At 33.9% G+C, this 23,262-nt stretch overlaps 1 protein-coding gene across 1 annotated transcript in view; it reads left to right on the top strand.

Annotated features, from left to right (window-relative positions):
- Positions 1-10,584, top strand: part of Graf (GTPase regulator associated with FAK) — a 101,757-nt gene extending 91,173 nt beyond the window's left edge. The window contains exons 18-21 of the mRNA XM_071596399.1: positions 2,601-2,756; positions 5,459-5,510; positions 7,038-7,117; positions 9,837-10,584. Coding sequence (XP_071452500.1) covers positions 2,601-2,756; positions 5,459-5,510; positions 7,038-7,117; positions 9,837-9,928 — 380 coding nt within the window. The 3' untranslated portion in view covers positions 9,929-10,584. The remainder of the gene's footprint in view (positions 1-2,600; positions 2,757-5,458; positions 5,511-7,037; positions 7,118-9,836) is intronic.
- Positions 10,585-23,262: the final 12,678 nt, after the last annotated feature.

Genomic DNA, 23,262 nt, shown 5'->3' with positions numbered 1-23,262 from the left:
GCTGCTTCAACATTCCTCACAATTCCATGGTTGCTGTTCTTCTCTCAAAATTCTTGAATCATGCATGGCTTTCATTAAGTACTCCTTTGGCTGTTGATGATCCTGGGATTTTCTTAACAATTTTTGAAAAATAACGGATTTTACTTAGGGGACATTTTTAAAATTCTGCCCAAAATATCATTGAACTTTTCACAAAAAAAGGACAATTAATTTGTCTGAACTCAAGTTTGGAGTAGTGTATGATCGCAAGTGACACTAAGATGCCAGCGGTACGAGTGCTAAACACAAACTGAAGTATCAGGTGCACAATTATTCTGGGAATTCTCCTCTTCTAATTACTCATCATGGGAAAATTTGCTCTTTAAGGGAGTCATTTTCAGCCAAAGTATTTTGGTTCATTATACGAACTACTGGCTGTGTGAGGTGCTTGTTAAGTGAAGTTCAATTGTGCTTAGTTTTTGATGTAGAACATTGATTTGCTGTTCTCGTGAAAGATTCGTATTTAAGTATATTGAAATTTACAAGTAGGGATTTCTTCAATTAATTTATGATAATTTTTTCAACACACTTGCTATTTACTGTCTGATTTGAGAGAAATGCAGTATTGTGTTTTTATTTACATCCACAACTAGATGATTATCCGCCTACCAACATTAGTCGTAGCCAGTCTGGTATTTTGAATTAATGCAATGGATAATAATGGAAGTAAAATGACATAAATATCACCAGCATGCAGTTACAAATAAAGGCAATCTGTTTTATTCAATGCCAGTGTTTGTTCATGATATAAAAGAAAAATAATAGAGTCCCTAAGAGGAATTCAAGGTACGAGGGCAGTTCAATAAGTACCCATGTTAGAAATGAATAAACCATTTTTTTTATTTTTCAACATAGTCCCCTTTTAGTAAGATACTTTTCTCCCAATGTTCCAGCCATTTTTCCCTCCAAAAAATAGAATTTGTCGAACTCTCCAAAATACGCCTCTGTCTTGGTGATAACTTCCTCGTTTGAGCTAAATTTTTTTCCCACGAGCCATTTCTTCATGTTAGGGATTAAGAAAAAGTCGCAGGGAGCCAGATCGGGTGAATATGGGGGGTGCGGCAGCAATTCATAACATAGTTCATGCAGTTTGGCGGCGACAACTCCAGATCAGCTTGTTGTCCACCGTGAGCAATCGCGGCACCCATCGGGCCGACAATTTTTTCATCACCAACTTATCATGTAAAATATTAATTGCTGTTCCGGTCGACACACCCATGGCCTCTGCTACTTCGTGCACTTTCGTTCATCGATCAGCAAGAATCATGGCGTGGACTTGAATGATTTCCTCGGTAACCACGTCTGCCGGGCATCCTGGTCGCTCCTCATCAAAAACAGATATTTGCCCACGTTTGAATTCGTTGAACCAGTATCCAACTGTGGTCATAGATGGCAAAGTGTCCCCATAAATAGCATCCAACTTTGCTTACATCTCCTCGCATTTCTTCCCCTCCAAAAGCAAAAAGTGAATTACCGAACGATACTGCTCTTTTTCCATCTTAGTGAAAATCACGAAACACGTCTTACTCGAATGGCTGTCAAATCCAGACTAACCTTTAAATCAGTCTGAAATTTGTTTCACCGTCGTTTGATAGATGGCAGCACACGATGATAACATAAACTTCCTTCAGGAACACCCTTTGTCGTCAAACACTGATACTTATTGAACCACCCTCGTAGAATGACTTCTATTTTAGGAATACTTATGAGCATCGGTAGTAAGAGAGATGGAGAGTCTGTGTATGATTTGAGGGGTAAGTTCTAACATGCTCAATGACCAGTCCTCTAATTCTTACTAATGAATAATAAATTGCAATTTTCTACTAGTTGAATACCTTGTTCTTACCATGTCCCCATGTAGTACATCATCTTCAGGTGCAGAATGAGTACAAATGTCATTTCAACTAGCCACTGTTACTTTAGGGGGCGAGGAAAATGGCCGAACGGGTGAAGAAAACCACCCCTCCCCTGCCCCCTCATTTCAATCAGTTGCTTTTATACCACCATTAATCTTGAAACATCCAAAATTTTCCTCCACAAATATTGATGAACTTTTATCTCCTCCCCCCTTCCGGGCCTTGGTAGTGGGTGAAGTGCAGGGAACAATTACACAATTGCCCTCCTTCCATGAGTGATCTTCATCCCTCAATTATGTTGGATACAAGCCTTGCCTCCTCTGCCTTCATTCCTGCTGCAGAAGTAGTGTGCAGTTATTGTTGCAAAAGCACTCAATTGTTTACTGTAGGGAACACTGCTGCCAGATAACAGAGATTTGTGTTTTGGAACCTATATAAAAAAATTGGAATTCCACAATGTTTCTACTCTGCCAACCCATCTTAACCTTTCCTCCCTTCCCACTAAGCTCTTCTCTTTCTCCCATCCCACTCTTTCTTCTTATACAAAAAGAATTTTTATCTTGTCTCACTTATCCAGCTGTATTTTACAGTCAAAATCCCTTTTTATTGGGAAAAGTGATAATAACATTTTCACATTTTCCTCATATATAATGGAATATTGATTATGTTAGCCTATCATGTGTCAATGCTTTTCTTCTTTTATAGGCTCACCCACTCAGGACAGCCGACCAGCTCATGTAATAAGGTCAAAAGACCACATAATGGATCAAATTACTGGTGAATCTGCTGAAAGCTCAGATGACTCTGGGTCTTCACCCTCATCTAGGGGAGATGGTGACCTTCACTTAGATATGGATCGAGGTGAGCCAAATCATTACACTCGTTTGCATTAAATTCCTTGATTTTGTTATTAATAATTAGTTTTTATTAAAGAGTAGAATACCTGAATGGAAAGAACTGAAATGTAATTTTGCTGTGTTTGGAGACTCAGTTCATCATAATGTTTGCAGAACTTAAGAGATGCAGTAAACCAATCTGTGCATCTTACTCATGATGATCATTATGTCATAGAATGTCATAATGAAATTCAGTATGACTCAGCATGTTCACTCCATGCATGTAACTTGAGATTATTCAGCAATTTGAGACTAAGCTGGTGGCATCCAAAATATGATTTTCGTTTGCATTCCATTATCAGGGAGACAAATGAAATGTCAAGTACCATTCTCTTTACATGGTTCATTCAATTTTCAGCTCAGAAAGTATAAACAATTGAGCATACTTTGTATCAAGAAATTGTGAGGGATAATTTCAAAATGAATCAAATCATATCTTGTTCCATTCTGCATGTTTCTCTTGGCAATCAATTTTTTTCTATTTAAAAAAAACTAATGCAGTAAAACCTCCCTACAATAAAGTTACCAGGGCTAAGAAAAAGGGGTAAATTTTGTGATAGTGCAGAGGTGTTGCAGGCATTATAACTAAAGGAGCATTAACCCTTGCACAAGCAAAGCACATGAACTATACTCATGTTCCAAGACACACAGCCAATTAATATATCAGTTGCAATGAAAAAATTTTATGGGTTAACATATGAGGCATATTCAACGAGTAATCACCCAGAACACTCATCATTAATCATCAATCAGATGGCAGTTCTTGTTCCACTTATTGAATAATTTCATCGGTCTGGGTAATGGGTCTGCCGTTGATCCCGATAATTCTTGACAACATTGTCTAACCTTCCCTTTACTCATTACTGTAGGTCCACAAACTAGGTACAACTCCCTATGAATTTGAGCTGCTGATGATCCTTTGGCAAACAACAATTGAATCACAGTATGCCCTTTGCAACTAGTAGGAGCAATAATTTTTGTGGATATTGTTATCTGCACTTCCTGACAGGCAAATACTACTGAATAAAAGTGGTTTCAGAATCTTCTTCTTCAGTGGTTTCAGAATCAATCAATACACGGTGCTGTATACTCAGACCAGCCCATATTTAAATTAAAGAAAATGATCCTTACTTTTTGAATATGCCTCAATTGTAAACATGTACCATATTACAATATTGTTCCATTTAAAACAATTCAAAACTGTCATTACAATATTTGGTGACATACATAAAACATGCTATGATAATGATGTAATGGTTTACTGTCAAATGGAGAAATATTTTGAGTTATAATATAAATCTTTGTGTGTATTTCATTTTTAAAGCGTAAATATCAATTCATTATCATACCTATATATCATTATGAGGTATTTTTGGTTAGGAGAGGTATAGAAATTATTAATGGTTAGGCAGTGTTCATCTAAGACATCCCTTAAATGCTAGAATAGCAATGATAATTGTTATCCATAGGATCGCAATAATTTGTCATTTGCTATACTTAAAAATCACCAACCCCATTTTGCTTCTAATGAATTGTCATAAATTGTGGTATACAAATTTCAAAATACTAAAGGGTAAATAGTAGGATAAGATTACACTACAAGAATTCAAAAAGCCTCATTTTATTCACTTGATATTGCAGAATTATTCTCCCAATAACTCTGAAATGTTAGCATTGTCTATGGCTTTATTAATGTAAAATTAAAATGTATAGTTATTTCTGATATTTTGTTAGTAGTTGATAAATTTTCAAAAGCATTTTTACTCTGCATCTTTGATTTCTCTTACAAAAATAATAATAAAATGGTAAAAATCTATTTTCCATTGCCTAAAATGAGAACCTATGAATTTCAATTGGATAGATGAAAAAATGGATACCCCTTTCCTTGTGTCACCAGGAGAGTGCGAGGTTAAAGTGAAATCATTTAGATGAGGCAATAGGGGTCTTTGTTGCAATTCATATTGCATCTTATACCAAGAGGGGTTTTAGATGATCAAACAGACTTCCAAATGGCCAAGCAATCTCTGAAGTAATGCTTGAAGAAGGGAGCTACCATGGAAGGAAACCAAGGGATGGCAGAGTATTTTTATTGGTCCTCATTTTCCTCAAGTTTCATTTTCTAAAATTGTGGATCAATACCAATTTTCCAGCAACCTTTGACTTGTATTGTAAAAATAATATTTAAATACAAAAATTGAAAACTGCAGTTCCACAAGGGAAATATGTTAATTTTTTCTTCTCAAGTTTCAGTGGAAGTAAAAATATCATGAAACCAGTTTCTATTTCACACTCATGGTAGCTATGGCTTGTGAACCTGAAGTTGTTCTTCTCCTTTTGCATTTTTATTTGTTCAAGAATATTAATAATAGTTTTAATGATTCCATGGAATCCACTATTATGATAATTCTTTAGTGTGGATGGATAATTTTGATAAATGCAACATTTTCCCACCCCCTATGAACAATTTACCTTGATATCCCCATGACAAACATTTACACCACTAACATTGCTGTTTATGGTTCCCTTTGATTTTGTTAGATGGAGGTTGTATTTTCTGCCTCTTGTTCACTGAATAGTGAATGTATCCATAAATTATTTTTTCTCTCAAGTTGCCTTCAATTTTGCACATCTAATGCTAATTAAGCCATTCTATATTCTCTCCTGCAGCTCTTCATGGCTTTGCTCTTCATAATTTGGGTAGGGAACCCAGAGAAAATGTGTAAGTATTTTTTTCCATTTTCTAGTGTTCCATTCCATTAGAGTTCATTGCTGCGCTAAATTATGTACAGTGTTAGGTATGCTTACTATGACTGATCAAACACATTGAGGAAAATTCTCCTCAAAATGTAATTTTTGAGGGCACAATGAAGGTTGAGAAAAAGGGACAACCTGTTTCCAAGTAAGAAAGTAATAAAAAGTAAAATGAATTGCAAAAGTTCAGTTGCACTCTAACTTATATTCCACACGACATAATTCTTCTTATTCAAAAATTGGTAAAACTCACATTTTTCCTGATTTTTTTTTCATTTCTCTTGGCTGGTAAATGCTCTTAAGTGGCAAGAGAAAAGTGCAATTCTAATCCATTCATGTTTTCCTCTAATAAGTATTTATATTTTTATCTTAATTCAAAAAATCTCAGTTCTTGTATTTTTGCTTGTATATTTCAAACTTAAAATTTCTTCCGAAGAAACTGTGGGGGATGCCGCAACAGTAACTTTTAATGGAGTCATCTGCTAATGTGCATTTCAATGCAACAATTTCAGAGTGTAAAAATCATTTGCCATTCAATCCTGTTCAAGGCGAATGATTTTTACACTCTGAAATTGCTGCATTAAAATTTCTTATTACTCTTATTGAAGTTTCTTTCTCCCTTCACAAAGAATGTGGCAAAAAATATGCTTGCTCTAGTGATATATCTTCTGGCACATTATTATTATTTCTAGGAGTATATAGCTGATTAAATGCATTGGCTTACTGCTGGATGCATACAGTGATAACATTGAGGTGATTGACATTACATGTCTAAAAAGAAAGGTTTTTTGTATGAATAAGAAAGAAGAAGAAGAATTTGGAAGAAGAAATGTAACATGGTAACATTTATCTAAAATTCTTCAACTTGTAAGAACCAATAGAGAACCACTGATTAACAATCAGAGTGTACTATGCAGGAAAAACATACACACTCGGGACGTAATAAAATTCATATTTTGAATGTGAATAAAGTGAATTAGTTAAAATTAAAATAGAAATATTTGTCAATCCATAAGTTAGTGTTTGTGTGCATGAATATGTATGTGTACATCATCAAACAAATTAATACTACAGTTTGCTGATGAAGTCAATACTTAAGATAAGTCATTAGGGTGCATATGGATTTACTTTGTTATTCAACGTAATTTCCTTTAAAGGAGTGAATTATCACAGTTAGTCAATTATAATGAGCTGAAAAGAATACATAGAGAGAGGTGTGCACATATTTTCCAGTAAATAGTTGAATTTTAACTGTTACTTTTGAAATATGCATTTTACTCAAAATAATTAGCATTCTTTATTTTGTGTTTAGCAGTGCAAGTGATTTTATTTTCAGATGTGACTTCAGCAACTGTTTAATATAATTTACCTTTTAATAAGTACAAATGGTGAATATCCTTAACCCCACTGCTTATTATTACATCTGAAATTGGAATCTTATAGAGATGTATGGTCTGAGCCCTGATCATCCAAAATAGTATATCTTTTCTTTCAGACGAGTCAGAACATTGTATGCATGTGTAGGAGAAAATGATGGGGAGTTATCATTTGAACCAAATCAAATTATTACAAATGGTAAGTATATGTTTTATATCATTTTTGATTTTACTGAGTTAAGTGATGATGATGATTCATATTTTTACTGTGTCTCCAGTGAGGGATTTCATCTGTGACTATGTATTCCTCTATTTATGGAGATATCAGTTTGATTATATTGTATCTAGATGTAGATATGGGAGCAGTGTTTTCAGTAGACACAGTTCCCAGAAATTAGTGTTGATTCAGATCATAATTTAATTCTCATGAAATGTAACATTAAATTCAAGAAGATATAAAATAAGGGAAGAGGTTAATTAGAAAACGGATGCAATGAATACCAAATTCAGTCAAAAATACCTGACTGAGGGCATGGGGATAGGTAGGGCAGAAGAAAGTTGAGAACATTTAAGAAAAGGCAAAACAATAGGATCAGTAATCAGGATACCAAGGAGTAAGCCCTTGTTTATGGGAGAGATGATCAGAAATATAGACGAGAGAAGGAAGTGCTTTTTTAGCAAGCACTTCCTTCTCTCACAACTAGCAAGAATAATAAAATAAGCTAAATTAAGTGTGAATAAAATGTTGAGGGAAGAGCATTGTTAACCCTCTTAGTGTGGCGGGGATTTCAGGGGTACTAGTGAGAAGTGAGAAGGGTAATTTAAGAAAATGTATCACCTTAGAAAAAAAACATTATGAAGTTATTTGTTTAGATATTCATATGCAGTTTTTTTATTTTAAAATATAATATTGTAGTTAATAATGATGTTTTACATTTACATCATCTGAAAAATAAATGTAATTATTACAGTATTATTAATTTGGAAGAATATTTTTTTAGCAATAATATTTCGATTTTTAGACACAAAACTAATATTTTTTTAAAAAAAATTTTCAATTAAACTACGATACTTAAATATAATAAAGAATCAAAAAGACATGTAGAAAATATTATAAATAAATAAAGAAAAACCAGTGAATTGCAAATTTTTTTGTCAGCCTCTGCATAGTTCAATTTTGTTGAAAAGGCTGATCTCACTGAGTCAAATTGGGACTTTTCCCCTTTCCTTGAGACTGCGGCAATGTGCTTACAATCTAAAGGCAGAAAAAAACCAAGTTCTAACTCACAGAGAACTGCTGACAATGTAATCCAATACACACGGCGCAAATGATTAGATAGGATGAACAGCAAGAGAAACCAAAATGATTACAAAGCAGTGCTCTCATTTTCATCGCATCAACAAAGTCTGAATAAGCAGTTATATATCAACACCACCACACAATAACACATTCAAGAGAATACAGATCAGATGAGAGACCACTCAGAAAAAAAATGAGCAGAAAATTACGCTGAGCTTCCTGACATGTACAAAACTGAACATAAAATTATAGTAAGAATTATACCCTTTGAAAAGCATTTAAAATTGCTAATAAAAAATCAAAAAATGTGTTATATAATTGTATAGAATTTACCCTATCGATAGCACAAAAACCATAAATTATTAAAGAAAAAAACCATAAGTTACAGCGATTTAAACAATAGCCTACGCTAGAGCCGATATATCGGCCCGCCGCACTTTTCGCCAGGGATACAAAAGCCGATATATCGGCCCCCCGCACTAAGAGGGTTAATCTTACTTTAAACATCTGGAATGAGTTATCTTTAATTCCTGCTGGTATATGGTTATAAATTTAAATGCCAGCTTAAAGGGGTACTTTTTGAAATAGAGAAGTGGAATGCTGTATTACATGCACCTTCTTTCTTTGTCTTATGGTATGGCAATGATTACTCTAATTTTTGTCAAATAGACCCATGTTTTCTCGAAGATGCATGCATGCATGATATATGTACAAACATGTTACAGGTAAGATTTCAAGATTTACTAAATGAGGTCTACATGATTCTCTTTTTGGGAATTTGTCCATATATCTAATAACTCTCTTTTACATGATGAATACTTTGTCAACACCTGTAGCAGAGCCCCCAAAAGATAATTCCATGACACACCCAAGATTGGAAATTTCCAAAGTAGGCTGTTTTTAAAATTGTTTGATCTAAAACCTTTACTATGTTTCTTAGGGTATAGGAAATTCTGGAAAGTTTTCTGCATGAATACATAATAGGTTTATTCCAGTATAAGCTTTCATCAATTATTAATTTTAAAATGTTGGTTCTGCTGACTTTCTTCAGAAGATTATCTTTGATGTAAAGATCTGGGTTTCTTTTTTTTCTTAAATTGTGTATAATTTGTTTTTTCAAAATTTATTGTAAGCTCATTTTTTGTGAACCAGTCTTGTGAGAGTGCTAGAGAATTATTAATATTATGCTCACGCAATGTGTTGTTCTTGTTATTAAGAATTAAATTTGTGTTATCTGCATAAAGAATTTTTTCGTTATTCTTCAGATAGGTTGTTAAATCATTTATATAAATTAAGAAGAGTATGCTTCCTCGTGGCACATCAAAGTTTTCTGATTCTGTTGTGGATCGGTAACTGTTTTGTTCATGGTTGGAGAAGGTACCTATCGCCTCCACTACCTGCTTTCCAATTATATTCATTCCAATCATATCAAATTAACTGTATTAGATAAAGCCCCCTACTACTTTTACTTTATTTTAGATTCTTAAAAGAAAGGTATTCACAAATTTGAACTAAGTTATTTGCAGTTCAGATGAGTGACTAAATCATATGACTTAAAATCAAGACTTTCCTGAATGTACATCTATGAAATCAATTTTCCTATTTCTCTATCATTCAGTGAGGCAATCACAGGAACCTGGTTGGCTAGAAGGAATGCTGAATGGGAAAACGGGCCTAATTCCAGAGAACTATGTTGAAGTGTTGCCCTGACCCCAATGCAGTCAAGTGGTCATGCGTTCTTTGTAGGAAGGGGCAGTCTGTCCATGTGGAGTTTGTGTCCCTGTGCTGTGAGCTGAAGGGGAAAGGTGTGTACAGAGCAGCAAGCACACCTGTCTCATGGCTCCTTGATCTCTGGCATCACCCACTCTTTATTAGATTGCAGTATGTACAAACTCAGCTTCAGTGATCCCAGTCATAATAACCTCATGCCTCATCTCTCCAGCCCCTGTGCATCCAAATAAATCTTCACACCCTGGAATGAAAGTATGTGAAGGGTTCACAAATTTTCCATGATGGCTGGTGTCCTAGCACTTCTGCTCTTGGCCCCTGCGGCGAATTGCCAGAATAGCATGTAGATTTAGAGATATTTTAAATCCTTGAGAGCTCACTGTTGCTCTATTTTTTATGTGTTGTGTATTATTTTCTTAAAACAAGAATTGACACTTGATTTTTTTAGAAAACTTTAGGCTTAAATGGCTATAAAGAAAATTAACTCCTCACCTTGTTGTGGATTGATTTTGGAAGGGAAAAGTTTTTTTGATAAAATTTAGGCTCTTCAGATTACAGACCTTATATTTTTATATGCTATGGCAGTATAACATAGTTTGCGAAATGAAACTAATATAATTTACTTAGAAAGACTTACAGTTCAACCTTCATAACCTTGATTCATTTAGTCATCAGTGAACATTAGTTTATGCCATTGACTTTAAACTATATGTTCATTAACTTTACATATTGGAATAATGCTAATGTTTGAATACTTTTCTTGGCTACCATCTTTACAACCTTACTTCTTACTTTCAGTAAAAATATATAAACTCTTTAAGATTTAAAAAAATGAAATTAATTGATTTTATGCCATTTTACATGCCAAAATTTTTTCAGGTGATCAATTAGTGTTACTTTCTGTACAAAAGAAATGATTTGTTATCATACACCAAGCTGTAAGTTCTATAAAATGTACACATACGTTTTCAGTGTAATGTAAGTTTCATCATCTGAAATTTCAGCATATATTGCATATGTTCTAACCAAAGTTAATGGATAGAATGCAAATGTTAATTTTAGAAAGCTCCAAGTCAATACATTTGTGGAAATCCATCCATAGCTGTTTGACAGATGAATCCGCCCTTATATATATTTCGTGCTGATTTTCTCAAATTGCAGTGGCTTTGCAGACTTGTTGCAATCTTTTTTACTAACAAATGCCACTATATTTCATTTTAAAAACAATTCCCAAGTACACAATCGTGAGTGAGTGTGCAGATTTTAATCGGAGCTTCTTTTTATGCATTCCATTTCCTTGTAATTCCTAGTTGAATGAGAAGCTTTTCTAAAATTAGTTTTCTCTGCTGTGATGTTAAGAGGCATTTATTAAGGTGCAATTCCACACAGAGGCAACTCATTAAATTGTGTTCCAAAGTGATAAACAATGATGTGGACAAAATTGAGATGGTGAGTTGATGTCTCATGTCCTCCCGTGGAATTGTGTCCTTCAGATCCAAGATTTGGACTCAAGGGGTTATCTCTTGTTGTGGTAGTCGCTGGGTATGAGGCCATATTTTGTAATAAAAAGTCATTCCTTGTGAAATCTGCCTAAATACTAGCAGAAAATCCTGTCCAGAGTAATGCATTTGTGTACATATTTTATGTAAATTGCTGTTAATTTATAAACATTCACTGTCAAGTAAGGGGGCATTCCTAGCCTTTTTTTAGAAAATACGGGAGGTAGCCATGTAATGGAATTTTTTAATAATGTAACTAAATGATTTCTCATACTGTGGCATTAGTCTGAGGAGCTAACTACTTTCTATTTTTGAATTTACTGTTATATTTTATAACCTTGTTGAAGCAAATTATTTTATTGCCATTATTTGTGTTTTTATCATTCACTTTAATGTTGTGTAATGCATTTAAAATTTTGAAAATGATGAAACAAATATTTTACAGTTGAATTTAAATTAAGTCCACTTACAAAAGCTTGTAACTACCCAACAACTAATATTTAAATTCTAATCATCATTGTGTTACATGATAATTACACATGAAAACTCTTAATGTAGCATTAGTCTTGTTTTTAATATAGGTACTTTGCTATGGATGCTATATACTTTATTATGTTTGTCTTACTTCCCATCTACCAATTTTAAAGGTGAGAGAACAATTTTAGTAACTTTTAGCAAACATTTTTATGTAATGTTTTCTGCTAAAGTGCATAATTATTTGTAAGCAAGTATATATTTTTAGGTAGGTTATATCAAAGTAATGCCCACATAATTACCTGGCATCATTGGATTATTAGGCTCATTCCTAGTAAATTTGCTGGTGGTGGTAGTTTTTCAAACCAGGTAATTGTGTACCAAGGTAAACTTTGGTGTGAATCAATCATCTGATACTTACATATTTAGCCTGTTTTGAAGAAATGGCGATTCACTTATGAAGATATGAATATTTGAATCACAATATTTAAATCGTATTTCATGCTTACTATCAAGTGGTATGTGTGGTATGGTCATCTTCATTGTCCTGTGGGCTTTCTGCCGTATTTGGCTAATGTTACTAATATTTTGACCCTTTTCTGCTTGCATTTATTGGAAGCCTTTTAACAAAAGATCTGCATTAATTGTTTACTCTTATAAATGTGTTAGGTAATATTTCAGGGTTTGGCAATTTGACCTTGTTTTCGCATGGAGAAAAATGTAGAATGGAGAAAAGTTGTTTGAGACTATTAATTCCTGATGACACTTTCCATAATAATATCAGCACACTTAAGCATCACTTCAGAATGATATGCAAAATATCAGAATCAGTCTTGTTTGGTTTTCTACTGATTAAGAAAAAGGTACATTATACATAATTGCACTAATTTTAAACTCAGTAGGCGGCTATACTTCTTATCATTAAACAACTTAGACAATACCCTCCTGCCTGTCTGTGTCCGGTGATTATTTCAATAATTAACAATATTACCTCATATCAATTTTCATTTTCTATTTCATATTGTATTTTGATGTGAACATCATGCTGGTAGAATTGTCTAGATAACATTATTTGTGCAGTAATAATCACTTACTTCTGGCCATTGGAAGCATCAAAACTTCAAAATGTCAGAACTCACTTCCCATGAAATGGGTTGTGGCTCTTTCTTCAAAATTCTCCGAGAACATGCCTTTCCCTTCTTGATTTATTTTATACCATGAGCATTATTATCATTGTACTCCTATCCCTAACTTCACATATCTGTATCAAATAATTGAAGCAGAAGAGTTTCAGCCAAAAGGCATGTTAATAACCTCCAAGGTTGGCAGCATGCATTCCTCTTCATTTTTTCCTTAATTTATGAGAATCATTTATATGGAAGCATAAAGTCGACTGTTATTGCTGTGACTCTGGGATTGCTCTTGGTTATTGAAAAATACTAGGTAATTTTCAATTCTTTTTTATTGAAATACTTAACCAGTTTTCATGTCAACATTATCGAAAGTACCCAATTAGATACCTTTAATAGAGATGTGGAAATGTGGAAACCAGTTTAGTATTTCAACAAGTAAGCATAGCAAATTATTAAATGCTTTTCTTTCATGGTAACTTGAAACATACTATGGATATCCCAGTTTTTGTGGCTGCCTACCAAAATCAGTTATTCTGTTCATACCGGCTGACCTGAAGGATGCTGTTTCAGAACACAGATGTTGTGCTTTCACTTTGTTTGAGCTCCATTTAATGTGCAGTTTGGCTGTAGTCTTTACAAAACAGTAAAAGCAGCCAATTCAGTATTGTCCCCAATAAAAATTGCCAGGGTGTCTAGCAACTAGGAAAGGATAAATTGTATGTGATTTTTCATCATTATATTTCAATTCAGGAAAAATTGTGAGTAAAATATTCATCATATTTTTGCTCACTTCATAATAATTACCTTTTTCTCTGGATGTTTGTTGTATCTTGATTATGTGTTGATGGTTTACTAAAAAGTGCACATCTGTTAACATATGTGATTCCATTTCAGTATATTGTAAAATTATTCATAATAAGGCAAAGGAGATAGAATAGGGGTGGAAGAAGAGCAAACTATTTTCCACAGTGTTAGATTGTGCACCACATAATAGGTACTGTAGGTGACGCTCCATCCCTAGTTTTGTTTGAGCTAGTGAAAGTGTACTGAAGCTGTAAGTAATGTTATTCTCTGTGTGGAACATGTGACTTGTTAACCGCAGCGGAAAAACTTCCTAAATCAAGAGTCTTTAATGGAAGGTTCAACTCATAATATAAATGGAACAACAGTTTTGACATTGTCTCTCAGTGCCATATTTGCTCCACTGCTATGAATTTAATGAGTTGTTATGAATCCAACTAGGGATTCTTTTCATGCAGATAAAAGGCAGTGTATAGGTCCTATATTGATAAACATAAAAATGACACTTTTTAAATCACATCCTGTTAAATGCAGGCAAGTGTTCCATCATGTAACACATTTATTGCCATATAATAATAATATTTGTGTAGAGATCATATCATAAAATGGACGTAAGATACTTTAGTATTATTATGGTCTCAGTATGACTGAAAGAATTTGATGAAACATTTATACCAAAGTTATCTAGACCCAAGGCATATCCCCAGGTATGTGGGAAGAGTGTTTTTAACAATTTACAAAGGTATTTTGTTTGTGATTGCTTTAAAATCTTTAGTTCACTGTTGATCATGTATAGATACTTTCTATATCAGTAACAAAGTTATGTTCCCCTATGAGAAATGGTTATTCAAGATAAAATAGTGCCACTCCACTGATCTGCCTTTATATACTTCAGTTACATAAAATACTCCTAATCAGTGTCAACAGTTGATTTCCCTGTTCTTAGTCAACAATACACAGGATAACTACTGCAATCACTTCTACCAACAGATGACATCTTATTATTATTTCCATTGTTTTAGGGAAATTGGAATGTGGGTTGGAGTAGTGGTAATCATTGGTAATAAAAATATCCTTCTATTAACAAAGTTAAAGTATTGCTGGAGATAGTATGACAGTCACTAATGGAATCATCCAGTGATGTGCATCAATTAACAGGAATTTCACATCGTAAAAATCATTTCTCTTGACCAATGTTCAAACCTCATTCCCAGTCATTTCCAGCCTTCTGCTTTAACCAATTCAGCTGCCAAAGCATCCTCTTACAATGTGAATTTTTAGGGCCTTTAAAGAATCAAGATCTTATGACAATACCTCTTGATCCTTTTAAGCCCCTAAAATTTCTCTTTGTCAATGGGATGCCTTGGTAGCTTAATTGGTTAAAAGACTAGGATGAAACTAGTGGGGATCTAGGTTTAAATCCTGGTAAAGGCGAATGATTTTTACATTATGAAATTAATGTATTTTTCTTTCTCTTTCATTTTGAAGGTAAAAAAATTTCCACGGGGGATTTATATTAACTTAGAGTCAAAGGGAAAATATTTTCCTTGTTAAATAAGCAAGTCAAGAAGTATAAGTTGAATTTAGAAATAAACAGGAGAGATTTTAAAAGTTATCAGGAAATGTGAAGATATTCAGGAAATGTGAAGATATTGTATCCCCTAACTTGTTAGACACCCTGATTATTGACTAGTTTTATCTGCTGAATATATTCTCTTTAGTGAAATCATTCAACCCTGAAACTTACTCTGCCATATTACCCTACAATTATCACCTATATCCAATTAAGAACGTAACCATTTACAAGGTCTTGAATTGGGTCATGTCATTTTGATATCAGCTTATTCTAATGCTGAGAAACAAAGCCATACAGATAGATTTTTCTTTGCATTGCTATCCTAGAATTCTAATCTTTACTTTGATAGCCAGGGTAAGAATCCACTTTTACACTATTAAGCTGTATTGATCAGTATATATCAAACTTTAATAGTGTTGCATAGAATCTGTTGACTGGGCAGTTAAATAGCTTCATTTACTCTTCAGTTTTGCCAAATGAATGCATATGATGAATTGCATCCAAGGTGAACACCGACACATTTTGTCACCTTTCATTTTTTTTTTATCAAATAATTAATTTGAAGTCAATTTAAAGAGTAATCACCAGAAGATAGTAATTTTAGATTGTCAGACATTGAAAGTATACAAATGGATTAATTCTTAAAATAGAAATTTTTATAGCGAGCATTAATTCAAGGAAAAATTTTGTGTAGTACTCAGAAAAATTCTGGTTCTTCAGTGTGAAAGTGGCCTTAGTAGCCTCTTCTAATTTTTTTTTCTAAAAATTTATCAGCATCAAGTTATTCTGTGAGGGATTATTTCTATTAATAATGCATCATTTGTGATGATTGGTTTTGGCTGCGGCTGCTAGTTCATAATTGCCATTTTCCACTGATTATTGCACTTGTATGCCATTCCATGAAATTTTATTCTGTCTGTAAAGAAAGTGCTCAACCGTATATTGACAAATGTGGTAATAATGAGTTCCAGGTGTTAATTTATTCTCTGATATTTAAATAGGGGTTAGTATGTGTGATTGTCTAGATTTTAAAAGTGAAACCTTCGAGTGTATTTTTTTAGTACCAAAATGGTATTCGCCCACTAGTGAATTGGGATTCATTCTGCTTCGTAAATTATGAAAATTACACTGCTACCGTTTCTAGGAATGTAAAATTGTATCCATATTGATTTTCAATACAATTTACATTCTTTTACAGTCTATTTGTTATTTAGTTAGAGTAGCTTTTATGCAATATTTGGAAGTGCAATTAATGCCCATCAGAAAAATTTATGATTTATTCGGCAATTTAGAAACTTGCTCAAAGTCAAAATCATTAATGGAAGCAATCATGATGATTATGACGTTGACATTGATGTTTATGACCTGTACCTATTGCTCTTTTGGAATCATATTAAAACATTAAGCCAATAGATGATTTCATGGAACTCAAAGGAATAGAAGATGAGGATGCAGGAATAATTAAATGATTACATTAGTCAACATGTTTTAAAACCAATTGAAGTTTTGGGAGCATCTGAACACATGGACACCAATATCTTTGTCTTCAGCTAACCATTTCCTAGGGTGACTTGTTCCATGGTCTTCTTTTAGGGTTGTATGTATTATGTATAGTGTACTGTGTTTTCACTCTTCTAAATGATTTTGTAACCTGAAGTGGACTTATAAGTGGTCCCAAATAGACCCTTTAGAAGTCCAGTTAACTCTTAACAGTCTAACTGCATTGTGAAGACCTTATTGAGCTTCTAATGTAGATGTGCATGAATACGCTCCTGCTTTTAGCTGTGTTATAATGTTGCACTTTTTAAAAAGGTAAATTTTGGGTGTATATGTGTGCATATGTGAGCATTATGGAAATGGTGATTGAGTATACTACTTTTTTGTGAGCCTTTGGTTGAGTTTTTTGTAATTTTATTGTAGAATAATAATATAAACTGTGATTAATAGGAGTTATTTCAGTTGAGAACACTCTGAACTAATGTGTATTGTTAGCCACCATGAGGAATCGGTATAGCCAGTGTTTACTAGTGCTTGCCTGTGTGAAGAGTGGAGAGCCTTATCCTAATAATTTACCAAATATCAAGCTCGTGTGGTGTAAGAGCAAGGAATTTGAGGTTGCCATTGCAAGAGGCCATTCTAGTCATCAATGGATCTTCCAAATTATTTTTTTAAATCCGAAGTGCAAAACAATTTACTCAAGTCAATTTTTTCGTTGGGGACCACAAAAGTAACACCATTTTATCATAAGAAATTATGATAATAACTGACTAAAATTAAAAAGGAATGAAAAGTGAAAAAGTGTGATGGATAAACCTGTAAAATTGTATCAAGGTTTCCATATTTTGGTATGTTTTTAAAAACAACTATATTGCTCTAGATGCATGTAAATGTGCTGTAACTAGTTAGGATGTGCATGTAACATTTTATGGATTTAAAATGTTGAAAAGGGGATAGTTGCATTTGAATATGATACAGTGGTTCTAATTAGGGTACAAATTAACATTAAAAAGTGACATTATTGACCTTCTTAATTGCTGTTTGTGATTAAATATGTGAATGCAACTGACTAAAGAATGCCATACTGGAAGACAGAAAGGAACGGAAGAAAAACACTCAATACCCAGATGCTGCGAACATTCCAAATGGGATTGTTTGTTTGTAAGAATGAGTACATATATTTTTTAATAAAGATTGATATGGTTTGAAATATATAGTTAGTACATGAATAAATTTTTGACCAGCAATCTCTCATATTCAATCCTGAATGTGATAATTGATGTGCAGGCAAAAAAGATATTTTGATTGCTTTCTTAAATCAAACATTCATATTGTTAAGGAAAGCTACTTTCTGTGGTAGAAACAATTGCTTTTCTGTAGGCATCTCTTTTGCTTAGTATACATTCCTCATGAAGAATTGTTAATTTTCCAGAATTTGGTGAACAGATTTTAATCTAAGTTTTATTTTATGTTGAGTATAATAAATGTTGTTACCATACTTTGTTTTAAATTGTAATAAAAACATAAATTATGGTAGACTACCATTTATCATTTATCATAAGTGGAAAAATCTTTTTGTTAGAAATGTATTTTGTATGTCCCATTAGATACAGAGCACTTTGTTATTACTGTGAATCTTTCGTCAACGTGTTTGTGAGCTATTGAGTGGCAGCCCTGAAGCAAGTATATATCCTGACTTCAATTCCCCAAGGTCTTCCAGCAGAAGCTTTCAATGATCCCTTAAATAAATTCCAAAGAAACTGCGGGAGATGCCTCAACAGTAACTTTTAACGGAGTCATCCGCTTATGTGCATTTCAATGCAACAATTTCAGAGTGTAAAAATCATTCGCCTTGACTACTTGGGGATCCATGATGCAGAAGTGTAATAACAATCTGATCTTCATTATATCCCGTCTTCATTCTGTTTATAGCTCTGAAGTAGGAGAAATTTTCTCTGCAGAATACTAAAACATATTTCGGTAGATTTTCAATTTCTCTTGGGCACATTGAAATATAAAGTCTCAAGAAGAGCAGCACCATCCACAAAATTGTTTAGGTAATAGATATAATGATTTGAATAAACTGCGGGAGATGCCACAACAGTAACTTTTTGACTGAGTCATTCGCTAACATGCATTACAATGCAAGAATTTGAGAGAGTTAAAATATACCTTGATAGCTTTACCAGCTAAAGCATTCGGCCCTATTGAGGGGACCGGGTTCAAATCTTGGTCGATTTTTACACTCTGAAATTGTTGCTAATATATTGATGTTAAATAAATGGCCTTCTTCCAAGAAGTAATGTAAATAAATTTTCAATTTGCATGGCATCATCTTACAAAATATCACAAGTGATTTGAAAAAAACTATAGCGTGCTATTTTTTGAATTTGTGATGAACCCTCAATGCAATTCTGCTGATTTTTTATTAAATGAGTAAAAATTGAGTAAAACAAGTTAGAGTGCAAAATTAGATACTGAGGGCCTAAATATTTTAGAAATTCTTTGTAAAATTATAAATAAAATCTAACAAGCAAACACTTAAATTACCAATGCATTGTATATGTTTATCAAAGGAAAGTGATGAGACCAAAGTAACACCAAGTTCATATATGCTGCGAACACAAAGTATAATTCAATTTCATGAGCGACTAAGAAATTATCATTAAGTGATAATTTTTTGTGGAGAATGGCTATGATAGAGAATTCTTTAACATTTAATTGTATTTTATTATTAATGCAATATTTATTCCATTCATCCCATTATTGATGCACCAGCAATCAATTCCGTGCAATTCAGTCATTGAGGAGCTTACAGTCCCCTTGTTTTCTTAATTTTTTTTTTTACTTTTAATATCGTCTGCATATTTTACATATTTAATTAATACATAATTAGAAATGGGAGGAGTGATCCTAAATGGGAGTGATTGAATGCTCCAGATAATGTCTGAAATCAATGATTATATTGGAATGTATTTTAGCTATCTTTTTATTATTAGACGAGAAATTTTTCCTAAGTTGTCTTAATAATTTTGGTAATTCCTGATTTTCTTGATTGGCTGACCGCTTTATTGAAGTGTAGATTGGAATGCATCCAAAGTACACCTAACAAACATAATGAAGCAGTGAAGTGAAAGATTCCATCACCGCAAAGTTAATGAACATCCTATGGTCCTGAAAATTCTGCTCATTTATGGAGTAATGTATTCCTTCAGCTGAAATTGTTTGTTTATCCAATGAAATATATGGCTATTCTTCATTGCTTAATCCCAAATTCAGTTTTTTTAATGATGAAATTAATTTATTTGCCATGACTACATAAAATGTTAGAGGTGTATGTAGAATATAAAGATAGTATGAATACAAAATGATTTTGAGGCAAAATACTTTTCTATTAGCTGTAACTAAGTGCATGGGTTGTTGCCACATTTTCCTTAGTCAATGATGAAAAAAATACAATCCTTATATGTTTTTCTGTCGCATAAAAAAATGGTTATCAAAGCTGCATTAATGACAAATCCAACCAAACCTTTATCAGGCTGGACTCTTTGCTCAAATCCTTTGAGCATTATTAGTTGCTTCATTGTTCACACCTGCCCCCAATCCAATTGATCACCTATTTTCTAATAGGAGAGGCAAACACTTTCAATTTAAGTCTTTCTTGTTTGTCTGGGACAGTGTCCTTTAGTTTTAGTGAAAATATTTTAAAATTATAAAATAGGAAAATATAAGTTGGCCTTATATTCTCTTTTTAAAAAGCAGAAAAAGTAAATTAAAGAACATTTGCTCATGACCACAGAGCAGCCTTGATGCAAATGTAATACCTCTATATGTCACTGTGAACTCAACTTGACAAAAACATATGTATGTCACTTGCTTCATCTTTATCACCATTCAAAAGTTGATGCAGATTGATTCTGCCTCATTGCTGGAAGATCAGTAGTGCCAGTCCAAAAGTTCACCTAAAGATATTTCTTTAATGGTGAGTTGAAGCCTCCCATTACAGTTTTTGTCCCATCCTGTGAAATTATCAGTTAAAGTTACTTAAAATATCAAAACATGATTTGGCTGATGATATCATAACTTTTAAACAAAGTTTAAAATGTAGATTTCTCACCTCGAAAATATAAAAGTCCCCTCTTTACAAATGTTCAAGTAGTGGCTGTGCTACATATTTTACCAGTGTCCAAAATAGTTGTACAGTCACCCTTTCTAGGGCAAGTATTAAACATATCTGGTGAAGAGAAAATTAGCCAAGAAATTACTGTACTCCATGTTGTTAGATGGAGTACAGAACAGTACAGGGCTCCTTTCCATTTGAAATATTCATAATAACAAACTTCGTCATTTTTCTCAATACCACTTTCTGTTCCATTGGAGAATCAGGGAGTAATATTGCAGCTTTGGAGGCAGATTTTCAAAAGGTAAATAGGTCTGACAATATTTTATTATGGATGTTTTATCTCCCTATGCCCCTCCTATGGACTACAACCTTGACGTGGTGTGAGGGCTTGTGCATTCCGATGATCCCTAGAGCTATGCTGGAAAGACAAATGATAATCGCTCCTGGTGGGGTCACCAATTCCAGATAGGTCGAAGGTTAGGAGTCAGACGAAAGGTAGCTCACACAGCATCTGTTCCTCAGTGAGGCGGCTGCAATGGCATCTGATCCCAATGGGGCGGATATTTAGTGATGGTGTCATGTTGAAAACACTATTTAGGAAGGCAATTCCAGATCACTTCAATTATTATTCCCAAGTTTTACAAGATGGACAGTATGGAGAAAATGAGGCCTGGCAACTATGAAACTCAGCCCAATCAGCCATGTGTCATACCCAGCAGCAGTAGAGGCAAGGCTTCTGCGGTCATCTTCTCACGAAACCCTTGCAAAGCAAATCTAACTGCAGCAGTACGGAAGACGCAGAAGAAGAAGACCATTTAAGTTAGAATAGGAACTTGGAATGTAAGGACAATGTTGAGGACAGGAAAATTAGAGAATATAAAGCGAGAGATGGAAATAGGAAATATAGATATTTTAGGTTTATGCAAGGTGAGATGGAAGGATAGTGGATATTACTGGAGTGATAGTAATGGAGTAATATACAGCAGAGGGGACGAGAGCCAGCAAGGGGTTGCCATAATATTGAATAAAGAGGTAGGAAGAAGCGTAGTTGACATAGAACAACCAACGGAGAGAATATTACTAATAGAGGTAAAAGCAGCACCAACAAACTTGATTATTGTTCAGGTATACATGCCACCGAGCAACCATAAGGAGGAAGAGGTCGATAGGATATACGATCAGTTAAGAGGACATAATCGTGTGTGTTCCTGCAGGGAATTCTCTAGCGATGGGACTTTGGTATGCAACAGTATGCAAAGGAAGAGATGATGATGAGGTGTGTGATTATGGTTTAGGTAAGAGGAATGACAGCTTGGAGAAAGCAATTGAATTTTGTGGGAGACAGGGCTTAGTCATCAACAACATTTGGTTTAGACGCCACAAAAGACATAGGTATACATGGAAAATGCCAGGTGACTTGGAAAGGAATCAGATTTATAATATTTAGGAACAGTGTGATCAAGTCGCACTGCTTTCCTGGAGTGGAAGCAGACTCTAATAACAATTTAGTTGTTATGAAGGGTAGTATCTGATTCAAAAAGATGCACGGGTGGTAGGTTAAGAGATGAAATGTAGAAGCATTAATTGGACTAACAAGGATGGGATATCTGCAGGCTTTAGAGAAAATCATGGGTGACGATAAAGAGCTGAGAAATATCGAAAAAAATGGGAATGTAACAATAAAGGGAAAATCGAAAACTGCAAAAGAAACTATAGGAACCGTTGATTGAAAAAGGACAAGGAAATCATGGATCACGGATGAGATGATTACAAAGATAGACGAGAGAAGGAAATGGAAGAATGCAAACGCAGAGTTAGGCCGAAGGAAGTTCAAAGAGTTAAATAATAAATGGAGATGGGTAACAAATAAAGCAAAAGTAGCATGGTGGAAGACGCAGTGCGAGGATATGGAAAGTTTGCAGAGGAAGGGTGAAATTGGTGCACTATACAAGAAGGTTAAGACACTGTAAGGAAGCGAGAAGGGAAGATGTGTCTTGATAATTATAGATAAGTTGGGTAAGGTCATAGTTGAAACAGGAAAGATCCAAGAGAGATGGAAGGAATATATAGAAGAACTGTACGGTAGAGAATTTAGGCCAGTATGCGTAGGCATTGAAATAGAACATGACGTAGATGAAGATAGCTTAGGTTCAGGTATACTCAACAATGAGATGGAAAGGGCATTAAGGGAGATGAAATTAAATAAGGCCGTG

The sequence above is a fragment of the Hetaerina americana genome, unplaced genomic scaffold (genome assembly GCF_022747635.1).
Source record: "Hetaerina americana unplaced genomic scaffold, ioHetAmer1.1.p SCAF_8, whole genome shotgun sequence".
Classification (NCBI taxonomy): domain Eukaryota; kingdom Metazoa; phylum Arthropoda; class Insecta; order Odonata; family Calopterygidae; genus Hetaerina; species Hetaerina americana.
This window is presented reverse-complemented; position numbering and strand designations above follow the sequence as displayed.